General features: G+C 41.9%; 1 protein-coding gene across 1 annotated transcript in view; it reads left to right on the plus strand.

The window, feature by feature from the left end:
- The window catches only part of ANK3 (ankyrin 3), a 218,046-nt gene that overhangs the window by 124,037 nt on the left and 69,216 nt on the right, over positions 1 to 24,793 (plus strand). Inside the window, exons 19-26 of the mRNA XM_074924321.1 lie at positions 3,829 to 3,927; positions 4,017 to 4,115; positions 4,501 to 4,596; positions 7,582 to 7,654; positions 7,856 to 7,918; positions 14,911 to 15,034; positions 17,951 to 18,053; positions 23,928 to 24,034. Coding sequence (XP_074780422.1) covers positions 3,829 to 3,927; positions 4,017 to 4,115; positions 4,501 to 4,596; positions 7,582 to 7,654; positions 7,856 to 7,918; positions 14,911 to 15,034; positions 17,951 to 18,053; positions 23,928 to 24,034 — 764 coding nt within the window. The remainder of the gene's footprint in view (positions 1 to 3,828; positions 3,928 to 4,016; positions 4,116 to 4,500; positions 4,597 to 7,581; positions 7,655 to 7,855; positions 7,919 to 14,910; positions 15,035 to 17,950; positions 18,054 to 23,927; positions 24,035 to 24,793) is intronic.

Consider the following 24,793-nt stretch of genomic DNA (forward strand, 5'->3'; position numbering starts at 1 on the left):
TTCCCTACAAACATTGCTGACTGTAAACCTGGAAGGTGTCCTCTGGTGGCTGAGGAGGTCGAACATGCCGGGTGAGATGTCAGACCTCTGTCACTCTGCTGTCAGTGACTGCGTGCTGCATTAGGCACTGCCTGATCAAACACGACACGACGTGAGATGACCACGGAGTATGGCAAGCTTAAAAAAAACCTTCCAGGCCCCTTCAGGGAGTTCAGACAAGAAACTGGTATTTTGCCACCAGGCTAGCAGGTGCCCACATTGCTACTCAGGGCATACACGATGCCTGTGGCAGAGAAGCTGCCTCGCAGTGCACGTACCTCCAGCTGCCATACCTGACCGGGCCAGCAGCACCGAGAGCTCCAGCTTCACCTCTGGGACACCAAGAGCTGTAGCAGGGAGAATACTGGCCATGTCACCATGGAAATGTCATGATTTCTACCATGCATTTGGAGGGGAAAGAGGAAAAGTTTTCATTTAGCCTCTGGTTTAAACATCAGGCTGGTCAGGAGTGACAAAGAACATCACTAATTATTCCTCTAGCCATTTATGAAGGTACCGCGTGTAAATCTTTGTATATACCATTTGTAGAAGGAAATTGCTGTTGTACTGCAGTAAATAATGGGGTTTTGATAGCTCCTTCTTCAATATTCTTTGTTACAGGCTGCAGAGAGGAGCCTTTCCTGATCACTTCAAAGGGAAAGTTGAGATCAGCTGGTCTCGGCTCTCTGATACTCTCCAGATTTTAATGTTTTAGGGTTATTAGCAGGGGGTTCCCAGCAGGTGGCCCTTGACTTTGGATTTCATCTCCCCAGTTGGTTTTATGATGTCTGATTTTTGTTGACCTTGCAGGTCATGTTAAGAGGCCATATTTTGAAGGGGGAGAGGGAATTAAGTTCTTGTGTGAGGAGTTTTCACAGCTTTTTTTTTTTTTTTTTAACTGATATTCCGATAGTTTGCCCATGTTTTAATCTGAGTTTATCTTTGAACATGTAGGAGCAAGGGCTACAAAAGTGGCATTTGAGGTACATGGCTGTGAGTATGCTCAACATTCTGTTGAAGACTCAAGACTCTGGCCTGCTTTAGGGAGCCCTGTCAGGTTCAGACCCCAGACACTGCCAGGGAGCTGTTAGGACAACCCTAAACTTAACAGCAAGAGGTCCCAGCATTCAGTTCATGATGCTAGTTCATTTTAGGTAGTACTCAGGCTCTTGCCACCGTGTGCAGGTTTTCTGTGGGAAAAGTTCCTTGTACTCATTTGCATCTGATCCACTGTTCATGTAAGTCAATGGAAAGTTTAATTCTGCTGATGCCAATGGAATTTGGATCTGGCGCTGTTTCTTGCAATGATTAACTCGTCCTGGTTGTCAAAGCGAGTAGTTTCTTTAGATGGCAAAGGGTGTATAATTAACTGAAGAAAAAATACACACCCTCATTTAAAGTAACTGGCACAGCTACCATCTCCTAGCATGTGTTAATACAACTGAAATTAGGTAACCTTGTGTGAAGTAGTATCAGAGGCAAAGTGACATGAAGAAAATGGTGTGTCTAAACCCATGGACACTTGAAACTTCCCTCTAGTGAAAATAGTTCACATTTGAGGTTTTCTCTTTCTTCTGAGCGGCTTTGACCTCATGATTTGAACATGTGGCATAGTGCTGGCTCCTGAACCCCTGGCTGGCCTTGGAATTGCCCCCTCAAGTGCTTTTGACCGAGTTGTCTAAGCTGGCCTCACCTCACTGACACGGATGTACAAATGAAGGATGACAGGCTGCTGCTTTTAACTCCCTATGTGCCTCTCCCTCTTGGGCACCAGGCTCCTCTTCTCAGAGCAGGAAAGCAAAGGCACTTTTTTACCTTTAAACACCGATGAGAGCAACCGGAGCCTGGTCAGTACAAGACCAGCCCATCTTTCACTGTTTCTACCCACAAGGTTAGCTTTTGGATCTAGTCCCAGATTGTTCAGCCCTAAGTAGTGTATTTTCCTTCCGGCTGTGTGGGTGCTTTGGGCTCTACCAGCAGCCAAGACATGCATGCTCCATGGCTGTGTTTCCCCAACTGACCTTTCTGCCACTGAAATGGGTGATCTCAAACAACCTCACCCCCTACCCTTTTCCAAAAGCAGAATTCCTACAGATTAACAGCAGTCCACATTTGCAGTGTATTTCACCATGTGTTTAGTGTATATGTGTTCCTCATAGCAGATATGATTTTCACAGCCTAGCAATTGATTTTTCAATAAAAACTGGTACTAGAGCATGGAGCCAGTACGGCATTGGTAAGCCCCACGGAGTAGCAAAAGGACCTATTACACTGGCAGTGGAGTTCCATCCTGCTTGTAAAGTGGTGAAGCCTCATGTGAATACTGGCTAAGATGACCCTTCTGGCATCTCAGAGCCCATCAAGTGGGCCCATGAAACCTGACCTTTGAAGGGGAAAGGAATCCTGATGACTCACCTCAGGAGAGGAGGAAGCTCATTAATCCATCTCTGTGAGCCAAGCAAAGCACCTGCTGGAAAGCCATCAAGCTCTTAGTGTGAGGGGGGAGAGGTGTGGGGACCCGTGACCTCTCTCTGGGCCTTGGAGAAAAATAGCCAGTGTCCCATTCAGAGGTAGCCATCTCCTGAACTGCACTTACCTCTAGATTGATTAGGTTTGTTAAGGAAGAAGAGATAGTGTTGTCTTGCAGGGAAGATAAGGCAGGAAAAGATAATTAGTTCAAGAAAGATAATCTAATCATTTCTAATATGTTAAGCATTTCGAGTAAGCCCAACTTTTTCAAAACTGCAACAGTGTTCTCGTGGACTGAGATCAGAAAAAGCAGCAAGAGCAAGTTTTGGTCCTCTTTGTTTTGTTGCCTTGTATGTTAAATGTTAACTGTTGATAAAAGTGTTTATTAAAATAAACATGTTTCAACGTGCTGCTTGACTTATTTTAAATATGCAGATTTTAATGTGAGCGAGTTCAGAGTCAGCCTAGTGAGTCCTGCTTTGCTACCAGAAGTGGTTTTTAAAAACCAGTAGTAGTTTTTAAAAATCTTGTCAGGTTTTTAAGTGATATTCTTCTTGTACTAACTGGTTTTAGAAAAATTCCTCAAACGTGTGTGCTTTATTATAAGAAGCTGTTGTGTTTAGAGCATTCGGTGGGGGAGTCCCAATGTTGACAAACATTTTTAGTCTGTCCACTAGTAATAAAAAAATAAGTAATAGGAACACAAAGGATACATTCAAGTTTCTCATCTTTGCAGCTGCCAAGAAAACACAGTTTCTTCCAACTTGCATAACACAAGGCCACACACATGAAAAATCAGACCTTTCTGGTTGAGAGCCTCAATTCAGCATCTGGTGTTCCAGTTTCTGTAGGATTATATTGTTCTGGCAGAGCTGGCAAATCAGTTGCACTGGTTTATATTTATTTACCTTCTGGGTGTTTCGGTCAGTCAGAGTGGATGGGCTGCAAATTGCACCGTAGCCAAGGCAGCCCTCAGAACGCCTGATTTTTAGAAAGTTGTTATTATTTACTTATTTATTTGCTTGGAGAGTTTTGTTATTAATTACTTATTTATTTGCTTGGAGAGGAAGGCAAATCTTTGATGAACATTGCATGTGTTGAAGACTACAGAAATACGAGGCATTCAGAGAGGGTTGCAAAGAACAGGGCTTGAATCAGCATTCATGAGAAGTGTGGGTTTTTTCCCAAGGTTGAAGGATTTCTTATACAGGCCAAAGAAATAAAGCTTACCACTTAACAGCTTAATGTCTTTTTTTTTTTTTTTTTGGTCAGGAGACGTGTGAGATACTCACATTTACTAATTGCTTCTGTTCATCCTAGATGGGATACACTCCTTTGCATGTTGGCTGCCACTACGGAAACATAAAAATTGTTAACTTCCTTCTGCAACATTCTGCGAAAGTTAACGCCAAAACGAAGGTAAGTTTTCCTCCTCTGCCTCACTGTTTCTGCAGAGGCAGTGCGTGCGCTGTGCCCGCTGCAGCCTTTCCCTCTCCCTGTGCCTGCAGAACGGGTACACGCCGTTGCACCAGGCTGCGCAGCAGGGGCACACCCACATCATCAACGTCCTGCTCCAGCACGGCGCGGCGCCCAACGAACTCACTGTGGTAAGTGCAGAGGCGCCACTGCTTCCCCCTTGGGCTGTCCCACCCGGAGTAAAGCATTTGTGTAGGGGAAACGTGAAAAAAATGCATGTGGTGGGAGAGGAAAAGAGCAAAGGAAGCCTATTCCCATCACCCCCCCGTCCTCTATGCTATCACCTCTTCCAAAAGTAGAACAGCAAACCTCTGAAAATCTTTTCATTTTCATCCCATTTTTGTAAAGAATTCAAAACATAGTTATATATCCTACTACCCAAAATATATTTATTTCGATCACCAACATGAAAACATTTGTTTGGCCTTTATTGTGCATTCTTCTGAAGTTAATTAGCAGTTTCTACACTTTTCCTTGCTAACATTCAACTTTTGTTATAAACGTTTCAATTGCTAGAATGGAAACACTGCCCTCGCCATCGCTAAGCGACTTGGCTACATTTCAGTCGTTGACACATTGAAGGTGGTGACAGAAGAGACCATGACTACAATTGTAAGTACAGCTTCGTTCAGTAGTGAACGGAAGAATTTTCCCTAAGCCAGTGTATTCAGCTTTGTTTAGTCACATGTCTACTGAGATTCCAGTTTAATTTCTACCTATTTCCTTTTAGCAGTATAAAGAGGATATTAAGTCAGTTGTGAGCAATATATTTTTAAGGTCGCACGCACTATTAGGGGGTATGCAGAAAGAGCACCAACTGAGCAGAAAATGGACAGTGTACAGCACTGGTCGTAGTTGCCACGTTTTTCCTCGCATCTTGTTGTTTAGAGCACGAACCACATGAATACGGGCTGGTTTGTATTTGAAAAGACATTTCTACTGATTTGTGTAGATAGAAGCTGCTTCTGCCTGTTGTGAGGGTTTGCCAAAGGACTGATGTATAATGGCTCGTATCTGGCCCAAAAGAACCCGTTCCAGTCTAAGGAGTTGTTGGGATTTACTTAAAAGCACCTCATTGTGCAGTTTCTGGCATCTTCGCACAGATGGCAAGAGGTTGTCTTTTGCAAGCAGCAAGTCAGCTCCTGCAACCCCAGATAGCCATTTACTGTTAGTCAGGAGAGATTAAAGGCACTAGCAATGGTCAGATATTACTGCTGTCAGGAAAAAATGGTGATTCAGAGAATCCAAAATGTTTTCCAGAAAGATCTGTTTGCTGATGTTTTGCCAAATTGCTCTATGAACAACAGAATTTTGTGAGGTGAGGAGTCTCCATGCACCACCATAGTAGTAAAGCCAAAATTGGGTCTTAAGAACGTAAATTCAGAACATTGGATCCAAATTTGCTTTTTCCTTTTTACAACTTTTTTTTTTTTTTCTTTTTTCTGATTAAGCAGATAAATATGTGCCCATATGTATTTTTAGGCGCATCAGAGATGGAAAACAGTTACTGTGTGTTCCGTGTTTTGTCATCACCCATTTGTGTGGTCTGTCAGTGCAAGCAGGCAGCTGCAATACAATGAGCATTTGGGATGACAGGCAGATTCTGTCTAGATCTGCCACTGCTTGTGCCTTTTCTTCCTGTGACTTGTAATTCAGTATCTTACAGAAAATTCACCACACAAAAGACAAATTTCAGAACAATATAATATAAAGGAATATGCTAGAAAACAATGATGACTTTTTCTTACAACTTCTCTCTAGGTTTTCTCAGGAACACATTTCTCTCTAGAAAAATTCCAAATTAGTTTTCCACAACCTGAAAAATTTGATGGAGATTATACAGGGGTGTCATAAACTTGAATGATTGCCTAGCATACAACTACGTAGCTTCAGGAAAAGTAAAACCACATTTTTATGCAAAGAACTCCCAATATCCGACGTCATTCTTAGCTTGTAGAACTAAGAAGCTGGGGGAGTTTGTGCTGCGTAAGGTGACTGATTATTTATGTTCTGTAGCTGAAGAAGAGTAGAGAGATGGTAGGTCAGGCTTTGAACTGTGCTAGAAGAAATGTTAGATGGTGAAAGGCCTGTACTACCCCAAATACCTACTCTCAAGAGAAGCCCAGAAATAATTTCCATTAAAATCAAAATATGCAGTTTATCAGTCACGAGTGTGCAATTGTCAGGCTTTGGAAGTCTAGGCATGAAATCTGATTTACAACTGAGGGTCTTAATAACTCAGTTTGACTGCTGAGACTTATTTTTTGAGGCTTGTGGCTAAACAACTCCCAAAGGTAAATTTAATGAAATCAAGGGTGAACATAGCTAATTTTACTATAATTTATACTCAAACACCAATGAAAAAAATCCAGTAGTGCCTGGAAAAAAAAAAAAAAAAAAAGAAGTCCTGTGATTTTGCTAGTTTAACAGCAATGTGTTAAAAAGCTTTGCAAGTAATTCCCACAAAATGAAATGTGTGAGGCTTTTAAAAAGTTTTGTGATGTTTGAGCATGCAGGAGCTCTTCTGCCTATAGCCCAAGAAACCTGAGCTGCCAATTGAGTATTCACAAGGCCAGAGAAAACCTGAAATATTTTAAACCCAATGAAAATGGAAAAGCTATTTTGTCCTCCTGAACTTGTTAATGATTTCTTGTTTATATATGAGGGATGAGAAATAATGGTGGTTAAAAATAATACGTAAAAACTCCATGAAGATGGGAGTGGTTTTTTGCTGCAGGGTTTGTTTTTGGGGAGCTGTTTGTTTGTTTGTTTGCTTGTTTTTTTAATTGCACTGCACTCCTTGAATGGTAACTCTGCAGGGTTTTCTGCTTGACCTAAAACTTTACCAGAGTCTGTTGTGCTGTACCCCAGCTGGAGTAAAATGTGCATGTGTGTGTCATTCGTGGGATACACAAGTATTCTAGGAACAGGATTCAGGCATTCATAACATTTTTTTTATATTGGTTTTTGAGTCTGAATCAATATAAACATCAGGCTGAAAATTAACCAACCACTTCTGAGTGTCTTTAATGCACAAATTCCTTAAGGGGGTATCATTTAGCCTGCATGTGGTTACAATTGTTCTCATTTGTGGGAAAAACACACAATTCATGCTGAGGCACCTCTGAAAAAAATCAAATAGATTAAGCCTGCTAGCAAATTACAGCATTTTTCTAATGACAAAGGAGAAATATTTCCCTTAGAAAGTTTAGTTTAACTAGAGATGACACATTCCTGCTCACAATTTAGAGGACTATTTAAGGAATTCTTACTAAACCCCTCAAGATGAAACTCACTTCAGTGTATTTGTTTCTTCTTTTGATATCATCATCTTCTAGGCTTTCAGCTCATTCTGCTGTGAGAATGCAAACACGGTTTAAAATACAAATATAACATTGCCTATTTCTGTAGTCTTTATAGTATATAATGTATAGTTCAGTGCATCTATAGAAAGGAAAGTGAATAAGAAGCTAAAAAAATAAGTCTTTTTTTCCTAACTGCAGATAAAAATATGTCCTACCCTGCATTAATTTTGAAAATAACTGTAATTTTAAGAAAAATTAGGCCTGCGCTCTAATTTTTTTTTTTCTTTGACAGACTGTTACAGAAAAGCACAAAATGAATGTACCCGAAACCATGAATGAAGTTCTTGATATGTCTGATGATGAAGGTATTACAAAATAAAAATACCCTCTTGCTTATTTTTCAGTCTTTTGTTGTTGTAAGAAATGTTTGTTTGAAAACAAAACCACAACCAAACAGTATTAGTTGGATATGGTCTTTGCACATTTGTTACTGTTTTACATTGTTTTGTTGACACCTTGATAGTCTATGCTTTTATTTAATTATTTTGTTTATTTAAATCATGCAGTTCGTAGAGCCAATGCCCCTGAAATACTCAGTGATGCTGAATATTTGTCAGATGTGGAAGAAGGTATTTGTGCATTTTTGTATTGCAGTGATATTTAACTTAAGCCTCTTCCTTTTATTTCATCTGTCTGAAAATTAATCCTTTCAGGTAATTTTCTTATTATCTCACTGGCAATAATTTCTGCTTTACAATTCTGCTTTCAAAAATTCTTTGAGCTACTGCTGATAATCCTCTAACTTCTTCTGAATTTCTTACTGCCAATTTTTTAATCAAATTACCTCCATTTTCCTGGAATAGTCTTTTTGCTGCTGCTTCTATAAAGTCAGAGAATTGTTTTATTACTGTAACTGAAATATTAAATATTGGACAAAAGGGTCAAATATCAAAACACTTTGGAAGAAACAGCTGACAGTGAAAGTGGACAGCAGAAAGAATGAGTTTCTTGATTTGGGTTTGGTTTTTTGTTGTTTTTTTTAAAAAATTCTGATGTGAAATCATCTCTGAAATGATTGATTTACATTGATAGTGGACCCTTAGCCTGAGCAAATGTATTTTCAGGGTTTGTTGTGGTTTGGTTTTTTTAAACAATATTTCAGTCGTGCCATTCATTAAAAACACATCAGATTACTTTTGTCCTGAATAAAGAGGGTGCTGCATTAGACTCAACATGTTGGTGTTTATTAGTATTAAGGAAGTACTTGTAGCTGAGATTTCATCTGTATCATCCTGCAGAGTGACATGAAATCAGTGAGCGGCAATCAAGCCCTCTGATTTTGGTGCCTCTAAATAAATCTCCTGAGCTATGGGCACTAGCAACCTGCTCGTCCAAGCTTACTCCTTGGTGTTGGGCAGGTTTGACGTGGCTTTAGTGGTCCCCAAGTGTTTAAAACTCCTTTGGCAACTGCTTCCCTCCGCTCTACCAACATCCTGTTAGGTCAGACCTCCCCTGGTTGGGATGTGCAGAAGGGTCGGTGTGAATTCCAGCAGGAACTGCAGGTTTCCAGAGGCCACGGTGGGATTAGGTTCCCAGGTGACATTCAGAAACAGGAGGGTCTTGAGATGATTAGGAGGAAGACAGTGTCCTGAAGGTGTTTCTGTGAGTCTGGATTCACTGGCACTAGAGCTGCAGTTTTTTCTTCTCTAGTCGAAAAATAGGTGACTGGGTTCATTTACTTTTAATTTTTATAGCATTTAGGCAGTAAGGTGTGAAAGATACTCAGTTAAATTCATTGTGTGCAGCTCTTGTTGAGCCTCATGCGTTGAGGCTTTTGGTTTGTTTTCAGTTTGTCATAGTGTTCCCATTGCTGCTGTTCCAAATGGATAGTGTTCTTACAGTACACCTGTGTTTTCCAAATAACTCTCTTAGGCTATTGTACTGCTCAAAATACTCTATTGTTTTAACTGACTGGAACACTGATGCATAACAGAGTTAATAGAGAGTAGCTATTGCCATATCCCACTGCACAGCACGAGTCGAGGTACAGATGAGAAACACTCCCATGTGGAGTCTGAGTATTAGAAGCAAAGATGTAAAACGTGTCTTTTAATGTAAGGGATTGTTCTTAAGCCCACATCTGTGGAAGGCTTTTATAGTCACTACCTCTCAGTTTAACAAAAAAAACAAAACAAAACAAAAATTAAGAATGCAGGTAATACAATTGCCTAAAGACTGCATTTGGCACCCCTATTGTTACTAGGTGACTGGTTTATATATGAAAGGGTCATTTTCAAATCTAACACTAAAAGGGAGCTCTCAGATCAAATAATAGGTATTTTATCAATCTGTGCTGAAGCATTTAAGTATGCAAGGCATGTGATGAATTACAGGCTTTGAGGTACCAACCACTGGCCTGTCTCTCCTGACTTGCACATCTCTAAAGCCAATATATCAACGCCCATCCCCACGACTCCGCAGTTCTGATGTGCTATTTATATGCAGTGCATCCACTTACCCTGGTCAAAATGAATATGTTCAAGATGGTAATGCACTCTGACAAATCTCATAGCCAGGGAGCTGATTTCCAAGTGAGAGCAGGGCAGGAATTTACCACCCAAGTCTGAGCTCTGCCTCACTTGGTTAATGCTCACGTCATCAGCCAAAACTCTTCAGTGAGAGAAGCTTCTTTAATGATTTCTCAATATGCCACAATCCTCAAGGTTTCTCTCATAAGAGAAACTGAAGCCTTGGAAAGTAGAGTCTCAGAGCTCAGAGACAAATGTCAGGAAGCTCTTTCCTTGTGTTTGTGTCTTGCTGTGCCCACTAAATAAGTATTTACATGGAAATTGTGTAATTTGTCTTCCCTGCCGAGGACAGTTTGGTTTGGAGTCAGCCTGGTTGAGAGCAGAGATCTTTTCTTCCTTTTCCTAGACTACTCTGGCAAATCCGCCCAAATGAGGTTAAGCGCTGGGAAACTGCTACGCCGCAAAAAAGAAATGCTGTTTTTTTTGCAAGTTGTGAACACGACTTTGTGGGGAAAACAGTGAAGGCTCATCGTGTGTAGCAGAAAGTTTGTAGAACGCTATAGAGCAATTCCAGTGCACGCTGAACATGTGCTCTGATTTTATTTTTAAAGAGGTTGCGAGTCTTATAAATGTGAAACTTGAGACTGCCAGAACTGGGTCTTTCCTCTTACTGACTTCAGACGTGAGGTCCCACCCCAGGCCCTGTGCAGCTGGGAGCCCCAGCAATGCACCCTGTGGCCACGGGGCTGGTGGGGAGCCAGGAATCAGCCATGCTAAACACAACCCAAGCCTTTTGCAGGGGGCCTGGAGGGAACCCCCTCCTCTGCAGTCACATGCTCAGAGCATCCCTCTGGGTGGCTGCAAGAGCTTTCATCTGGTGGAGGGAGCTGGAGCCTTGCTGCAACTGCCACAACCCGGCGATGAGCTCTGTCACAACAGTCCCCCAAAAGCTGCCACTGCTGTTCCTGAAGGGGAGGGACAGCGAGCAATGGGAGCTGGTACAGAGAGGGGTGAGACTATGTGAGCAGCGAAGGGGAAAAAAAAATCCAAACCAAAAACCAGTTCGGGTGTTCAGAATTTAGACAATCGTGGTCAAGAAACACATCGCTGAGCTTTCAAGTTTTTGATTTGGTCTTTAGTAGATAACAAACTTCTGGGTGTAAATAAGGACACTCTTTTAAACCGATTTAATGGTGATTCCTCTCTCAGTAGGAGTAAGTATCATGCTAATCAATCCCTGGCAGATCAGACAGAGGCTTTAACAAGCCATGAATGCACACTGCCTGATCCCTGAATAGGTGCTGAGCTACAGCAGTTTAAGTGCATTTAAGACAGGTCAGGGCATCCCCATGCATGAAAGTCTGTTACTGATCATTTTAGGAGGGGTTGATTGATTTTATTTTATGCTCAAGAGTTTTCTGAGTTTCTTTGTCTCCATAAAATTTTACAGATTCATAAAAGTTTCAGCACTTTGCGATTGGCTTTTCTCCATCCTTGTGTGAAACCAAAACCTTGGCTACAACTGGAAGCATCCTGCTCTTCCCTGTGGCTGTACCTCTTCTGCCACCGGGCAGCTCTGGACAGGCTGTGACGAGGGAGTGGCAAAAGCTTAAGGGATCTTTAGCAAAGCCAATAACAAATGCCCATTTGGATCTCAGGCTATGATTAAATTTTGTCTGGGACTTTTCCCAAGCCACATGATGCCTTCTCTCCTGCTGCCAGAGAGCCTGTATTTCTCACCGGTCTCTAAAAAGAGCACCTACCTTGGGCTCTTGCAATTCCCAGCTGTAGGAGACATGCTGAGGGACCAGAAAAATGGGGAAAACGTGGAAAAGAATCACACAAGAGATGAGAGGCATGGAAAAGCTGCTCAGAAGAAAAGAATAAAGAGAGTTGAACTGTCTATCCCAAAAAAAAGCTGAATGAGGGATAGACTAGAACGTATAAAATAGTGGGTGGCAGAGCGAGCAGTAATGCTTGCTGCCTCTCCAGAAGTCCAAGAGTAGGGGATGGCAGTGGAACAAGAGGCAGATTCGGTTTAGAAGGGCTGCCCTTCCCGCAGCAGGTCGTTGAATTGCGTGACTCCTTGCTCACATCCTTGGTGTGGGGAACACAAAAAGCTGACGTGAGTTCAAAGTGTAACTGGAAGAATTTAAAAAGGGGGGAAAAATACCTCTTCATGACTGCAGAAACCTCTTTCAGTTTTAGAAAATGTATGTTTAAATCGCTGCCAGCTAGAAAAATGTCCTGGAGGACTTCCCCTGTTTCACGTTCTTACGCTCTTCTGCGAAGTGTGGCTGCTGCCAGAGACACAGGCTGTACTAGAACTGATGGGCCTTTGTTTTGACTTTTTGGGGCATTCCTCAATCGTTTGTGTTCAGAGATTAATTTTGTCTTTTCCGTGGGACCTCTCTCTGCAGGAATACAGTGTGCTGCGAGCAAACACTGTGTTTGTTACCTGAAGCGCAGAGGATTAGGCTGCGGCTCCTAATTAAACTGAGAGGGATTGCTGAAACGTGCACCACCCGTTTCGCTCCAGCCTCCCACGATCACAAAACAATGTCTGGAATTCTTTGAAATTACCACTCCTAGATGCAGCATTTCCTTTGATGAGAGCATTTCATCAGAGTAATCCTGCTCTGACTGGATTAGCTGCAGAGCAGGATAACATCGAACGTATTTTGCCGCTCAGCTTGGAATAGTTTTTTATCATTCTCCACCTTGCCTCTGACAAATGATGCTGCTGAAGAAAATGCCTCGCCTGTTCCTTACAGTGGTGCAGCGCTTGTCTTCAGGTGTTGTAAGGGCTGAAGTTTTCCAAATTTACTGGCCCGGTCAGCAGTTGTTTACAGTTGCCCGTTCCTCTCGCCCTCTCGGGCCACCCGGTCACCCCCCAGCTGCAGCCCAGTTTTCTCAAGCATCTCACTTTTCCCTCGCCACCCACTAGCACCCCACGCGGGAGGGTGGGGAGGGAGCGGGGGCAGCACCCAGACCCCGCGGGGGCACCCACGGGGCAGCACCCAGACCCCTCGGGGCACCCACGGGGCAGCGGGGGTGCAGGTGGCGGCCCCGGCCCCGGTCCCGGCCCCGGCGGGCGGAGCGCGGCGCTCAGCCCAGCGCCCATCCCCGCAGCCCCGCGCTCCCTGCTCAGCCCCCGGGATCAGGTTACAGAAAAACTACACCCTCGCAGCACCCCTATTTACATACAAATAACTGGAGTGCCTGCATTTATGTCACCATTCAAGAGGCTTGCCAAGGGAGGCTGTAATCCAATCAGCAGAAGCTTTAAAGGGATGTCTGCAGAGTGATTAAAAGGGGATTTTTTTTATTTTTTTTAACTGTAGCCTTTTTAAATTTTGTTTCATATTTGCAAAGAACTTTGATCTGAGTTGAGAGGACAAAGATGCACGTGTCCTAAAATACATACGAAGAGATCAAGATGTTTAAGAAGATCTCAGTTGTTGTGTGGAAAGCGAATATGACCCACAGGGATTAGTTTGCTTGTGCTGGTTTGGAGATTAACTCTAAATCACTGCTTAAGGACTAATAGGACTAATAGGAATTCTTGGAAACACAAGGGAAAAAAATCTTATAGACCAGACTGGTGAAAATGGCTTTCCAAAACAGTAAGACTTTTAAAAGTTTCACTTAAATATAATGTTTCTGTTTCTGGGTTTTGGGTTTTTTTGAATGCTTTCTGGTATATTATGAACATTTTAGTTTTTAAACTGTTGCTTAAAATACCGGTTATTGCTGGGCTGGAGGAGAAAGTTGCTCTGTTTGTTTGCCGTTTGCAGAGCAGTAGCTGAAGGGGTATTTTTAGACTTGATTGTTAGTTTAAAACCAGAGCTCGCCTGTGGTTTCCTGAGCGGAGCGAACGGCAAACTAGTCTAAACTCCTTGAATGAAAGCGGGAAACGTCTCGCCGGGTTGCGGAGTCACCTACCTCCGAGGACACGCTGCTCAGCTTCGCCGCTGTGCAGCTTTTACACCCCTCAGACAAAGGGGGGAGCGGGACCGGCGGCAAGTTACGAGCTGACGGGAGCTCGCTCTGCCCGTGGTGTGAGGGAACGGCGGGGGGGGGGGGGGGCGGAAAAAAAAAAAAAAAAAAAATCCTACAACCGCAAAAGGCATATTTTGGACTTGCTCTGTCAATGCAGGAATGTGGGTTTGCATGATGTAATGGTATGCAAATGCTGCCGGCGAGGGCGAGCTGCTCCGTTAACCCTTTGCGGCCTCTCCGAAGATTTAACTCTTCTTCCTTTGATTTTTGATTAAAAAAAAAAAAAAAAATCTAATTGTCCGTGGCTGGAGAGATGGCCGCCCGTCGCCCAGGCGTGGGGTTTCGGGGGGGGTTACCCCACGGCTGGGGGGGTTCGGGCAGCCCGGCACAGCACAGGGCTTTGTTCTGCTCCCGCCTCAGCCCCCGGCCCGGCGGCTGCACGGAGCTCTCACCTTCGGCGGAGCAACGCGGGAGTGCGAAGCAGTTCGTGGGGAAAAAAAAAAAAAAAAAAAAAATTAAAAAGAAAAAATCCCCCTCTGACATTCAAACTTGCCAAAGTTATTGAGCAAGCCCGAAGGTGGAGGGCCCGCCTCTTTTACTCGGCGTCCATTCAAGCTGCACTTCTTAGCCTGAGCCACCCGGCTGGCTCCCCCAGCCAAGCTTTTTAGTTTTTCTTCGGTTTTTTGTTGTTTTAGGTTTTTTTTTTCTTTCTTTCTTTCTTTTCATACAGAATAACTTTAGTTTGTCAGCTCGGGCTTTTTCGGTAAGGAAAGCAAAAGTGAGTGCGGTGGTGCAAAGTACAGAAGAGCCCTTCAGCTTGCTTAAACGATTGGGCAAAAGTCATCCCTCGTATACTGGATTTAGTCAGGGTGGAGTTTTGCTTCTTACGTTTGCCCCCAATAAAACTGTTTTCTCAGGCCGGTGCAGGGGGTGGATAATTGACGTACTACATGGAAAGAGCCTTAGGGAAAGTGGGGGTGACGGGATTGATTCCTTGTTGGCCAGCAGAGAAAGGCGTCGTGACTTACTAAGCACACAGACATTTGCAACACATGTAGCTTCTGATTTCAGCCTGGCTTTTGTACTGGCAGGTGAGGATGCGATGACAGGTGATACGGACAAGTACCTCGGACCCCAGGATCTGAAAGAGCTGGGAGATGATTCTTTGCCTGCTGAAGGATACATGGGCTTTAGCCTGGGAGCCCGCTCCGCCAGGTATTGTATTTGCTGTTCCTCGTGTTTGCATGTCACCACAGTTACAAGTTCTTGCAAACCAAACGCGCTCTTTCACACAGAGAAGGCGCTCGAAACAAAGTAGAGGGGGTGTACTTCCGTGAGATGATAATACTGTGCCTTTACAGCAGATGTTCATTGCTGGTTTATTTCATATTCTTTACTCATGTTGGCTTCTTATGGCAATGATACAGAAAACTAACGCTTCACTTTTTCTGGTATCTGCTCACGCTCTGACTCTCTCCAGGGCACCTCCGTGCTAGCAGTCTGGAACTGGGCGACAGACTGATCTAGAACAGCCAACAAACCCAAGTTTCTTTTCACTACTACGGATCAGATTGATGCTCACATTAGAGTGTTCCTTAATGGATTCATTTAGCCGAAGAGTGTAAATGCCAGAAAAACTGAATGAAAATCATTTTGCTATTTGGGTGCTTTTATTTCTTTAAAGGTGCTAGTGAGTAATCCAGCCAAAATAGCCACTATTAAAGAAAAATGCTCCCAAAAAATAAAAAAAGCTGATGTACCCTGAATTTGTTGCAGGGCTTCATCTGACAGGGAACAGATTGGATTACGCGTTACAGAAAACAGGCCAAAGTTTCTGTGAATAGATATTGTAAACTTAATATAATATCTGACTAATATTGATTTCAACTCAGTTTTTTCGAGATCAACACTTTAGATTTCATTTTTGAATCTTGCTAAAGCCTGCAATGTGCGTTGCCCCAAACAATTAAAGCTGTATGAGCAGAGATTACTTCCATGGTTGTGGCTTTGCAGTGTATTTACTGACAGTAGAATCGTATTGAAGCTAATAATTAAACCTCATAAGCAGGAGCCCCGAGGACTTTTTCCTATGCTGTAGTGTAAAGATCTGTTTGAAAAAGTGAGTTCATTGTCTAACAGCAAATGGCAACTCCCGTAAGGTAAAGCTTAGATGTCTACCCCTCAGTCTTGTTTGTTATGGTTGCATTAGAAATGCAAGCGTGCAGTGCAAATTTGCTCTTTCAGAGTCCCCAGCTATATTTTGCTTCACTTAACAATTTTTAGGTAAGTTAATAAGCGTTTATATGATAATACATTCACGAGGAATACCAAAGTGTGTTTAAATAGTCCCATCAGCTAGAAAATCAGCAAAACAGATCTGAAGGGAGAATCTTATGTCTTTGTAAACTTAATTAACAAAGCTGACATGCTGCTTTGAAACAGAAGTCGGCGTGAGCCAGGCCATCTCCCAGCTCTGTCAGATGTGGTCAGCCCTGAAGCCCCGCAGTGAGGTGGGGAGGGTGGGCACTGTGTGTACAGAGCTGGGTGCTGCTTTACAGGACACCTTTTACTCAGGACAGGACTCTAAATTCTCACTGTGCATGTGGGAGAGCGGAATTTCACAGTCAGACTCGGTTAGGTAGACCTGAGGGTTCAACCTCATGTTATCTTTTCTTTGAGAGAAATCTAATATTCCCATGCTTCTGATTTTAGCAGTGCCATTACTATTTGTTGCTGCGTAACTCATTTTTTACATTGCACATGTTATGCTCAGAGGAGACAAATACAGTGGTTTTCCTGTGAAGTGCTTCATTTAGCAAAAAGTATTCTGTGGATGTATCTTACGACTGATTCTGAGTGTAACATTAAAAAATAAACACATTAAATATATGAGCCATCCAGCCATAACATCTTGCTTTTCCTGTCTGATTCTTTGCTTTCTATTTCTCCTGTTTCTTTTCCACTGTAAATTGCTTTAGTCCAAAAGTCAGGTAAGAAGGCATGGCATCGTGTTACATCTTTCTGCTGCTGCCATTGCTCATCTTCATTTTATTCAGTACTGGAAAATGACATGCTTTTACTTGGGGGGGAGGGAGCTCAGCCTTAGAGAATATCCCTCTGTTATAACAAATCTAACTTGATTTCTTTATGCCGTTTATCATGTAAAAGTCTGCTTAACATTTGCCTACACTGTGCAATTAAGATCCCAGTTCTGCTTCCAGCACAAGGAGAAACGTGTGCTAAGGGACTAGAAAAGTTCGATTAACAACTACAAAATGCATGAAACATGTTGTAGAGTTTTAGTCTGGAAAGTGTTGCTAGTTCAAAAGTGTAATATGTTGTTGGATGTTGCTTTTTATTAATTCACGTTTTTTACTCCTTTATTTTTTTGTCACGTAGCAAGCATGTCTAGGCCTGCAGCATGTTTTTAGCACATACCATAATGTATCTTCCAGGGTTAAGTGTAACACACTCCTATGTTAATTTAATTGCAACACGCTCAGAATGATCATAGTTACTTCTAAATAGTCTAACATGCACAAAATAATCCCCAGAGCACTGCAATCTGTATTTAATCATCAATAAGCAAATTTCTTTCTTCTTTCATTTCAAAATTATTATCCTTTTTTCTAACTAAATGAAGAACTAGGGTGTTTATAACAGTCAGAAGTGGTTCAGCCACAAAGAGAACGACAACCTATAAAACTTGCTCTTAGTTAAACCTGCTTCAGCAATCTGAGCCATACGGGCAGGCACTGTAACCTGCCCACAGCTCCCCTGAGACCTGCCCTCGTGGGTCTCCTTTCGGGACTAGGGCATGAAGACATTTATCAAAGTTCAACTAAATACTTGAATACACTTTTCTGGATTTATTCTAAAGCCATGACATTGCTGCCAAAGCAGTAAACATCTGTTGTGATTTTGGTTATGTACATTGTAGGGAAAGGGGATATTTAGCTGTAGTCAAATACTTATTATTCCATATTTTTCCCTTGTATTTGTTTCACAGATGATGTATATTTTGCCATTTTATGCTATCCCTGGAAGTTGCATGTATTAATTTTTTTATTTTTATTTTTTGTTCATCTCATTGTCATCTGCACTTTCTATGATAAATGGTAAATACAACAGCCTCCGCTCCTTCAGTTCGGATAGGTCCTACACGCTGAACAGAAGTTCTTATGCCCGAGACAGCATGATGATTGAAGAACTGCTGGTACCAGCAAAGGATCAGGTACGTGCTGCATCTCTGCCACCAGATATTCGTGCTTTATATTTGTAGGGGATGAGAGTCTGCAGCCCCCAGCTGTGCTTGCAGAGACGATCACTACTCTTTTAACTGTTGAAAAGGGAGAGGAGAGTTGCTGAAAGAAATTGGTGGGTTTGCCACGTTGTGGTTTTGATCCTGCAAGAGATGGGGTGATGGGGTCCAAAACCTAAAGTCTTTAAGGGACCAGTTACTTTTCTGACTATGGGGTTGTCTGCTGAAGTCAGTGGGAGCTTCTGTGAGCTCAGTGATAGGTGTATGCCTAGAGAGCTTTGGTAAGCTGGGAGCAGTGTGTTCTACACTAAGCAACCTTTGTCTGTACTGCACAGCCTGGGGAATACATTTGCCCGTTCTGTCTGCATGGACAGGACTCCCAACTACTGTCCTTGGTTTTCCACCTTCGGGAAGAATTTGGCCTTGTCAAGATTAAGCTATTGTGTGCTAACCAGTTCATGTACCTTCCAAACATTTCTACAGTGACTAATACAACAAAAGCAGAATCTTTACACCTGATTATAGCGTGGGAAAGTCCTTCCAAAAGCTAATGCTGTAGATGATGGGGTACTGTGTGCTTTGTTTACGAGTTCTTCAGCATTTTGCATGGTAAACTTGCTTCAGATTTTCAAATCGAACTGAATTGCTCAAAAGTTTCTTGATACGCAGAGGCCAGAGATCTGCTAGGGAGTTGAATAAAAGTTCACATAGAAATCTTTACTTGGAAACTAAAGGGCTGTGGAGGGGAACTGTTATTTATGTCCTAGAAGAGCATAAGGTGGACTGCAATGAAACAGAGTTTTTCTGCTGACGTTTTCACAGATGTTCCTCTCAGCAGTGGCAAGTGTTCCTGCATGGGGCGTTATTGATCTCGGAGGATGCTGTCTTGGGGGAAAGGGTCCACAGAGCAGGGCTCAGGCATTTTAAACCTTGATTGTATTGGTAAATTCTAGTGTAGTGTAAATGATCCAGTTTTACTACTGCTTTTGCACGCAGTTTTGGTAGCATTATAACAATGGCAGAGATTGGATTCTGTCTTTAGCAACTGAGTGCTTATTACTAGGTTGTTACTTGAAATGTTGTAAACCTCCAATAACCTTGATTGGCAACAGCCAGCTAGGAAGGATTTCTGAACATTGCATAGCAGCAATTTTGTTGCCTTTGTTTGTTTTGAAGTCAGAAAATAAAATCTGCAGAAAATAAACTACTGGCACTGGGAACAAGAAATGATATCTCAGGGCTGAGAACCTACAAGTTATTCTGACACTTCTTATTCCTAAGCCTTTATTAAGTCCTCTTAATATGATGGAGATTTCAGAAGAGGGGAAGGCTCTTCAGTCTGAGAACATATCACCTTGTTTTATGATTCTGTCTGCTTTTGTGATTACTGTCAAAGTAGATGGCATTGATTTAGCAGCTAGGGTGCATTTTATCACATAACAAGATTTAAAACCAGCACTGTGCTGAGTACCTCCTAAAGAACATTGTTCAAAGTGTGCACCATTAACCAGCTTCGTCTTACAAAATTCTACTAGAAAAATAAGAATTACAAAATTCTACTGGAAAAATAAGAATTATCTGTACATGGAGGTATTGCAGTGACACCACTTCATGTACAGGAGCTCTGCTTTAGGGCAAACCTCATATTCTATATGAGTGGACGTGGACATGGACCTCTCTGCTTTCTGGACGATCTCTTGCAGTGCTGGCTCTTGATCTGAGAAAGCAACAAATACAAAAACCTCCTACTGCTGGTGCTGAGCAGTAGTGTAGGCTGTTTGCATTGCATTTATAGTCTCCATATTTTTGTGATTTCTGGTTTTGTCCAGCAGTGATTGTGCAACTATTGCAGTTCAAGCGCTGGTCCAAGTTCGTCGTGTAGAATGAAGCCAGGCTGGAGGCCTGGCTGACAGTCTAGTTGTAAATGTTATTCTAATCTTAATCCTCTAGACAAACTTCGGGTTTCTCAGGTCCAGGAGGGGATCAGGAATGGTGAAGGTAGTAGTGGGGAAAAAAATGTCAGTCCTGTCTCAAGAGGTTGGTAAAACCATGATCCCCTGAAAAACAAATGACAGTAAAGCAACAAACCATCTTCATAAAATTTTTTTTGTTATTTCTTCTGCAAACCTCGAAGTCCTGACAAAAAAATACATCCCTCCTCTGGAATTCCTGTGTTCTTCAGCCCAGCCCACAGCTATGGTGGTAAGCTTTACAGCTCTTTGGCTGAAGTGGGAGGAGTGCATCTGGGAGATGGAGAATACTCCCGCCTCTCTTCTTCACATATCTCCCTCTGTACATTGCTGGATTTTTAGATAATCTCTGCAATGGAAGTAGAAAGCAAGGAAAAAAGCCACCTTGCATTCCAACAATGGAATTCATGGGAGTAAAGATAGTGGTGGGTCAAAACCAGTATCATAAAAGTCCCTCTGGAAACTGATAGGAGTTGAGGCTGGCTTGGGGTATCACACTACCTTGAAGGAGGGAGCCATTGCCTAGCTGCATGTTCCATTTCTCTGAGTAAAGCTCAGACCTGTCGTGAGATCATGGCAACAGCAGAGTCTCAGACTGAGGGGATTTAATGGTACCAAAATGTAAGTATATAAAAGAGGAGCATTTGTCAACCTCTCGATCAGGTTAAGCAGAAGATCCCAATTCCAAGAGAAGTCAGAATAGTCTCCACCGTTTGCATTTGGTGGTTTATTGCTGACCCTGTTCAACAGGGAAGTCTGAGTCCAGGTCATACTGTGCCTCATAACCTAGCTGGAGCAAAGTTAAAACTTCTGTGTCCTGGTCCGTTACCATGGATGCAGCAACTCAGACTAAATCCAAATGACTTTCTCCGTGGAATAATTTACATCAGCCTGTGAATTTAATCAGCCAAAGGCAGGATGAATCAGGCTGTCCATTACATAGCAGCTTGCTGAATCTCTTCTGTCTGGATAAATTCATCTGGGAGGAAGCATAAATTCTTCTGTTTGCTGAACTCTGATATTACAGCCTGGGATATTCAGTTATGCAACCAGCAGGATCCTCGCCAGCAGAACCCTCAGAAATTTTACCCATGCATTTGCACCGAAGGAGTCCACGCCCTTTAGCAACGCATACTTAAATCTCCCTCTGTCCAGGGAGAGAGCAGGGGGGCCTGACCAAACACAGGTTGAAATGCTGTGATTTGCTGTCACTGATGATGTACCACCTTCTGGACTGCTTATATTGCAACTTACAAAGGAAGATTTTTTAATTTTTTTTTTTCCTGCCTGGAAAATCCAGCACCTCAACAGACTGACAAAATGAGCTCAACAGATGTGTGCTGCGTGTAAGATGCATGTGTCCGGCTGTTAGCTTTTCACACGCTTGTTTCTCTGCCAAAATTATTGGCTGCAGGCTTTGTGCTTTTGCTGGCTGTAAATATTTCCAAAAGATCTGTTTGAGTGCACTTTGTCAGAAAGGAACGCATCAGAAAATAGAGTCACCTGATATAGAGACAGTATCTCTGGGCAAAGGAATAGACCAAAAAGAACCCTGTGTACGTGTGTAGGCAAACCTACAGCAACCTGGTGAGCGAAGTAGCACCTCTGTCTAGTACAGATTATTTTAGACTGGTGTTATTTCCTTGGAAATCACGTGGCTCTACGTTTAGCTTTCTGTATCGCACCGCTGAAAGAATTTCAGCTTTTTTCATGTTATAGCAAACATGATCCCAGTGTTTATCTGTCGATGTACGTGTCCTGGTGGATGCCTGGACCTCAGCGAGATGTAACTGCTATGGCTTAACAGACAATTGAATGACAAATACTAAATTGTGCTGTTCTTTACACATTTCTTATGTTTCTTTCTTTTGTCCTATTTTTGATGATAATGTTAGCCACTGAATAAATTTATTTTTGTTTATCTCAATTTTTTATAACTCCTGAGACCAACTGTCTGGATCTTACACTGTTTGGTATGAAAAGTAACAACACACTCACTACGAGCTCTTGTGAAGTTGGATCACTGGGAATAGCAGAAATCATCAGCAATGGCTTTCCTGCATAAGCTGCAGGCTCTTCAGGAAATGTAGGAGAATCCCTGGTGTTCTGTTGCAAAGAGTTAGAAAAATGTCTTCATTAAACTAAATTATGATACATTTTTCAAAATGGTGCTAATTAAATCCACTGCCATTGCCTAATTGCCATTGTTTTAATGACTTCCATTTTATCTTTTATGTCTGATGGTGTATTCTGGTGTTTAACATACGCAAATTTCTCCATGATTGTTGTCTCTGTTTGAGCCATCAGGCCTCAAGTCCGTATCTTACAGCAAAAAATTTTAATGAAAAATCCTAATAAAAGAGTTAAGGTAGCAGAAGAAGGAGGCATCAAGCCATGTGCCACAGTGTTGGACAGATGACAGAGCAAAGTTGTACCCTGCAGATATTTCTGTTGATTGGCAGTAAATTATAATATCAATGGGTTTTGGAAGGAAACCTGGGATGCTCACTGGAAAGAAAAGAAATTTCTAAAGAGTGAAGTTTTTTTGAAACCCCAGAGTGACGGGAGGGTTGCAGTGCTCTGCTGTTGAACAGAACCTATCTGCTTGCTTATCTAGTGGAAGCTTCTCAACAGAAATATTTTTGTGTGTTTCTGACTGACTTTGCCAGATTTACTACTAATGCTGATAGTTCCATTCAAAATAATTAATTTGCACTACTTCTGTGTGCCAGTACATTAAAAAAATAGGTGGAAATAATAAAATTTCCCTGTGTAGAAGTGTGTGCTTGGCTCGGGTTTGACCTGAACCCGTAGAATTTGATTTGAAAACAGCTCATGAGGTTTTAGTCTTAACAGACTGCTCTCTCTAGATGTATTTGCCTGTAAGCAGAAAACAACCTACTTACAGGAAACACCGACTTCTTTAACACTATCTTGGGTGAAGATAGTCTGTGTGTATTGGATGACAGCTTCTCGCCTTAGTTTTATTGCTGTAACTTCTGACAGTGCTTCTTAAATTGTTTAGCTTTCGTATTACCCTGGAAATATGAGCGTACAGCATTTGGAGATTTCATCTGTTTAATTTCCTAGGGAGAAAGAAAACAGAGAAAAAAAGAATATTTTACTGGCATGGCTTTGCTACACAGATAAGAGGATTTATAGTGTGAGACCTTGTTGCAGAGCACAGGGCGCAGGAGTGTGTGTGTGTGTGTGTGTGTCCATGGGCAGTAGCGAGAAACAAATTACTCCTCCGTGTCTGTCAGACGGGGCAGTTAATTATAGCACTAGTGTGCCCGCGCTTCACGGGGTTAAAGCTATTTTTATAGAGATGAGTAGAGACAGTGGCACTCCAGAAAACAGTGTTCACGTTGGTTGTATGTGTATCAACACAAACTAAACCTTCCTCCCACCGGGAGCTTGGTCATGCATCCACAGCTTCAATTAAACTCTCAGTGAAGTTATTCACAGGTTCTGCTTGGATAAGGATCTATCGAACGGTGTTTTCTGTGAGGGAATATTATACTGCCTCTCTGGATGCTGTATGATTGCAGTGCAAAGGGTAATATTTTTTTCAGTCTTCTTAACCTTGCACACGTAAGTAAAGATTGGAGAGAAATATAGGTGTGACTGAACGAAGTAGGAAAAGCGGGCAAAAAGAATGTTTGACGATGCGTAAGATTAATTTGTCTGTGAATTCCTTGTTTCTATTACGGGATTTCCAGTAGTTTTAATACCTGGGATCTCACCACTGTTATGTGGAAGGGGGCCAGATCTAAATTTAATAGAATTATATTAACAAACCTGTATTTAAGACAAATGTTTTTCATGGTAATTTTAAATTTCAATTTGTCTTTTTTATTTTTATTATGTTTTTAAGCACCTGACGTTTCAAAGGGAGTTTGATTCTGATTCTCTCAGACACTATAGCTGGGCTGCAGACACCTTGGACAATGTTAACCTTGTTTCAAGTCCCATCCATTCTGGGTAGGTCACTTAACAGATTTCCTTTATCTTTAAATGTGGAAGTGTATTGTTAGCTGAAGAATCCACCCTGTTGTAATGGCTGATAGCGTGCCTATTCCTGCTCCAGTTGAAGCCAGTGGCAAAATTCACACTGACTTCAAGGAGGGTGCTTAATAACAGGAGTCAGTCTAAATTCTTGCATATCAAACCAAAAACTCGATTCTGCACGCCAAAACATTGTAAACCCAAAGGCTTCTCTTTAATAGTCCCATTTTGCTTTTTCTGTTGTTTATGCTTTGCTTTTAAGTGTCATAATTTGTTTGAATGGTATTAAAATATTTGGAATATGAAATCAGAGAGATAATGTCATGCTTTCTGTTCTTTCCTAGAGGAAAAAATGGAGGGCTTTAACTTGACTTCTTACTTTTTTTATACCTCCAAACTCCTGCCTATTCTTCAATATCCGTAGTTTGATTTTAGTGGTACTGTTCATTTATTTATGAGTCATCGGTGTAGTTATAGACTTGATTTAAATGCAATAGGAGTGATGTTTGAATGCATATTGTAAAAATTTACAGAGGTGTCACTGAAAGGAATCATTGCATATGAGATGGTTTGGTATAAATATTTGTTGTTTAATTTTCAAGATCAGGACATAAAATTTCATATCCTTTTTAATTTATTTCCCCGTTTTGTGACTAATGACATTTTTATAATGAAAATGAGCGCAGCACATACATGCCAAAAGGTTTCAGTTCCAAAATAGCAGCAAGTGCCACA

Source organism: Athene noctua, chromosome 21 (genome assembly GCF_965140245.1).
Source record: "Athene noctua chromosome 21, bAthNoc1.hap1.1, whole genome shotgun sequence".
Lineage (NCBI taxonomy): Eukaryota > Metazoa > Chordata > Aves > Strigiformes > Strigidae > Athene > Athene noctua.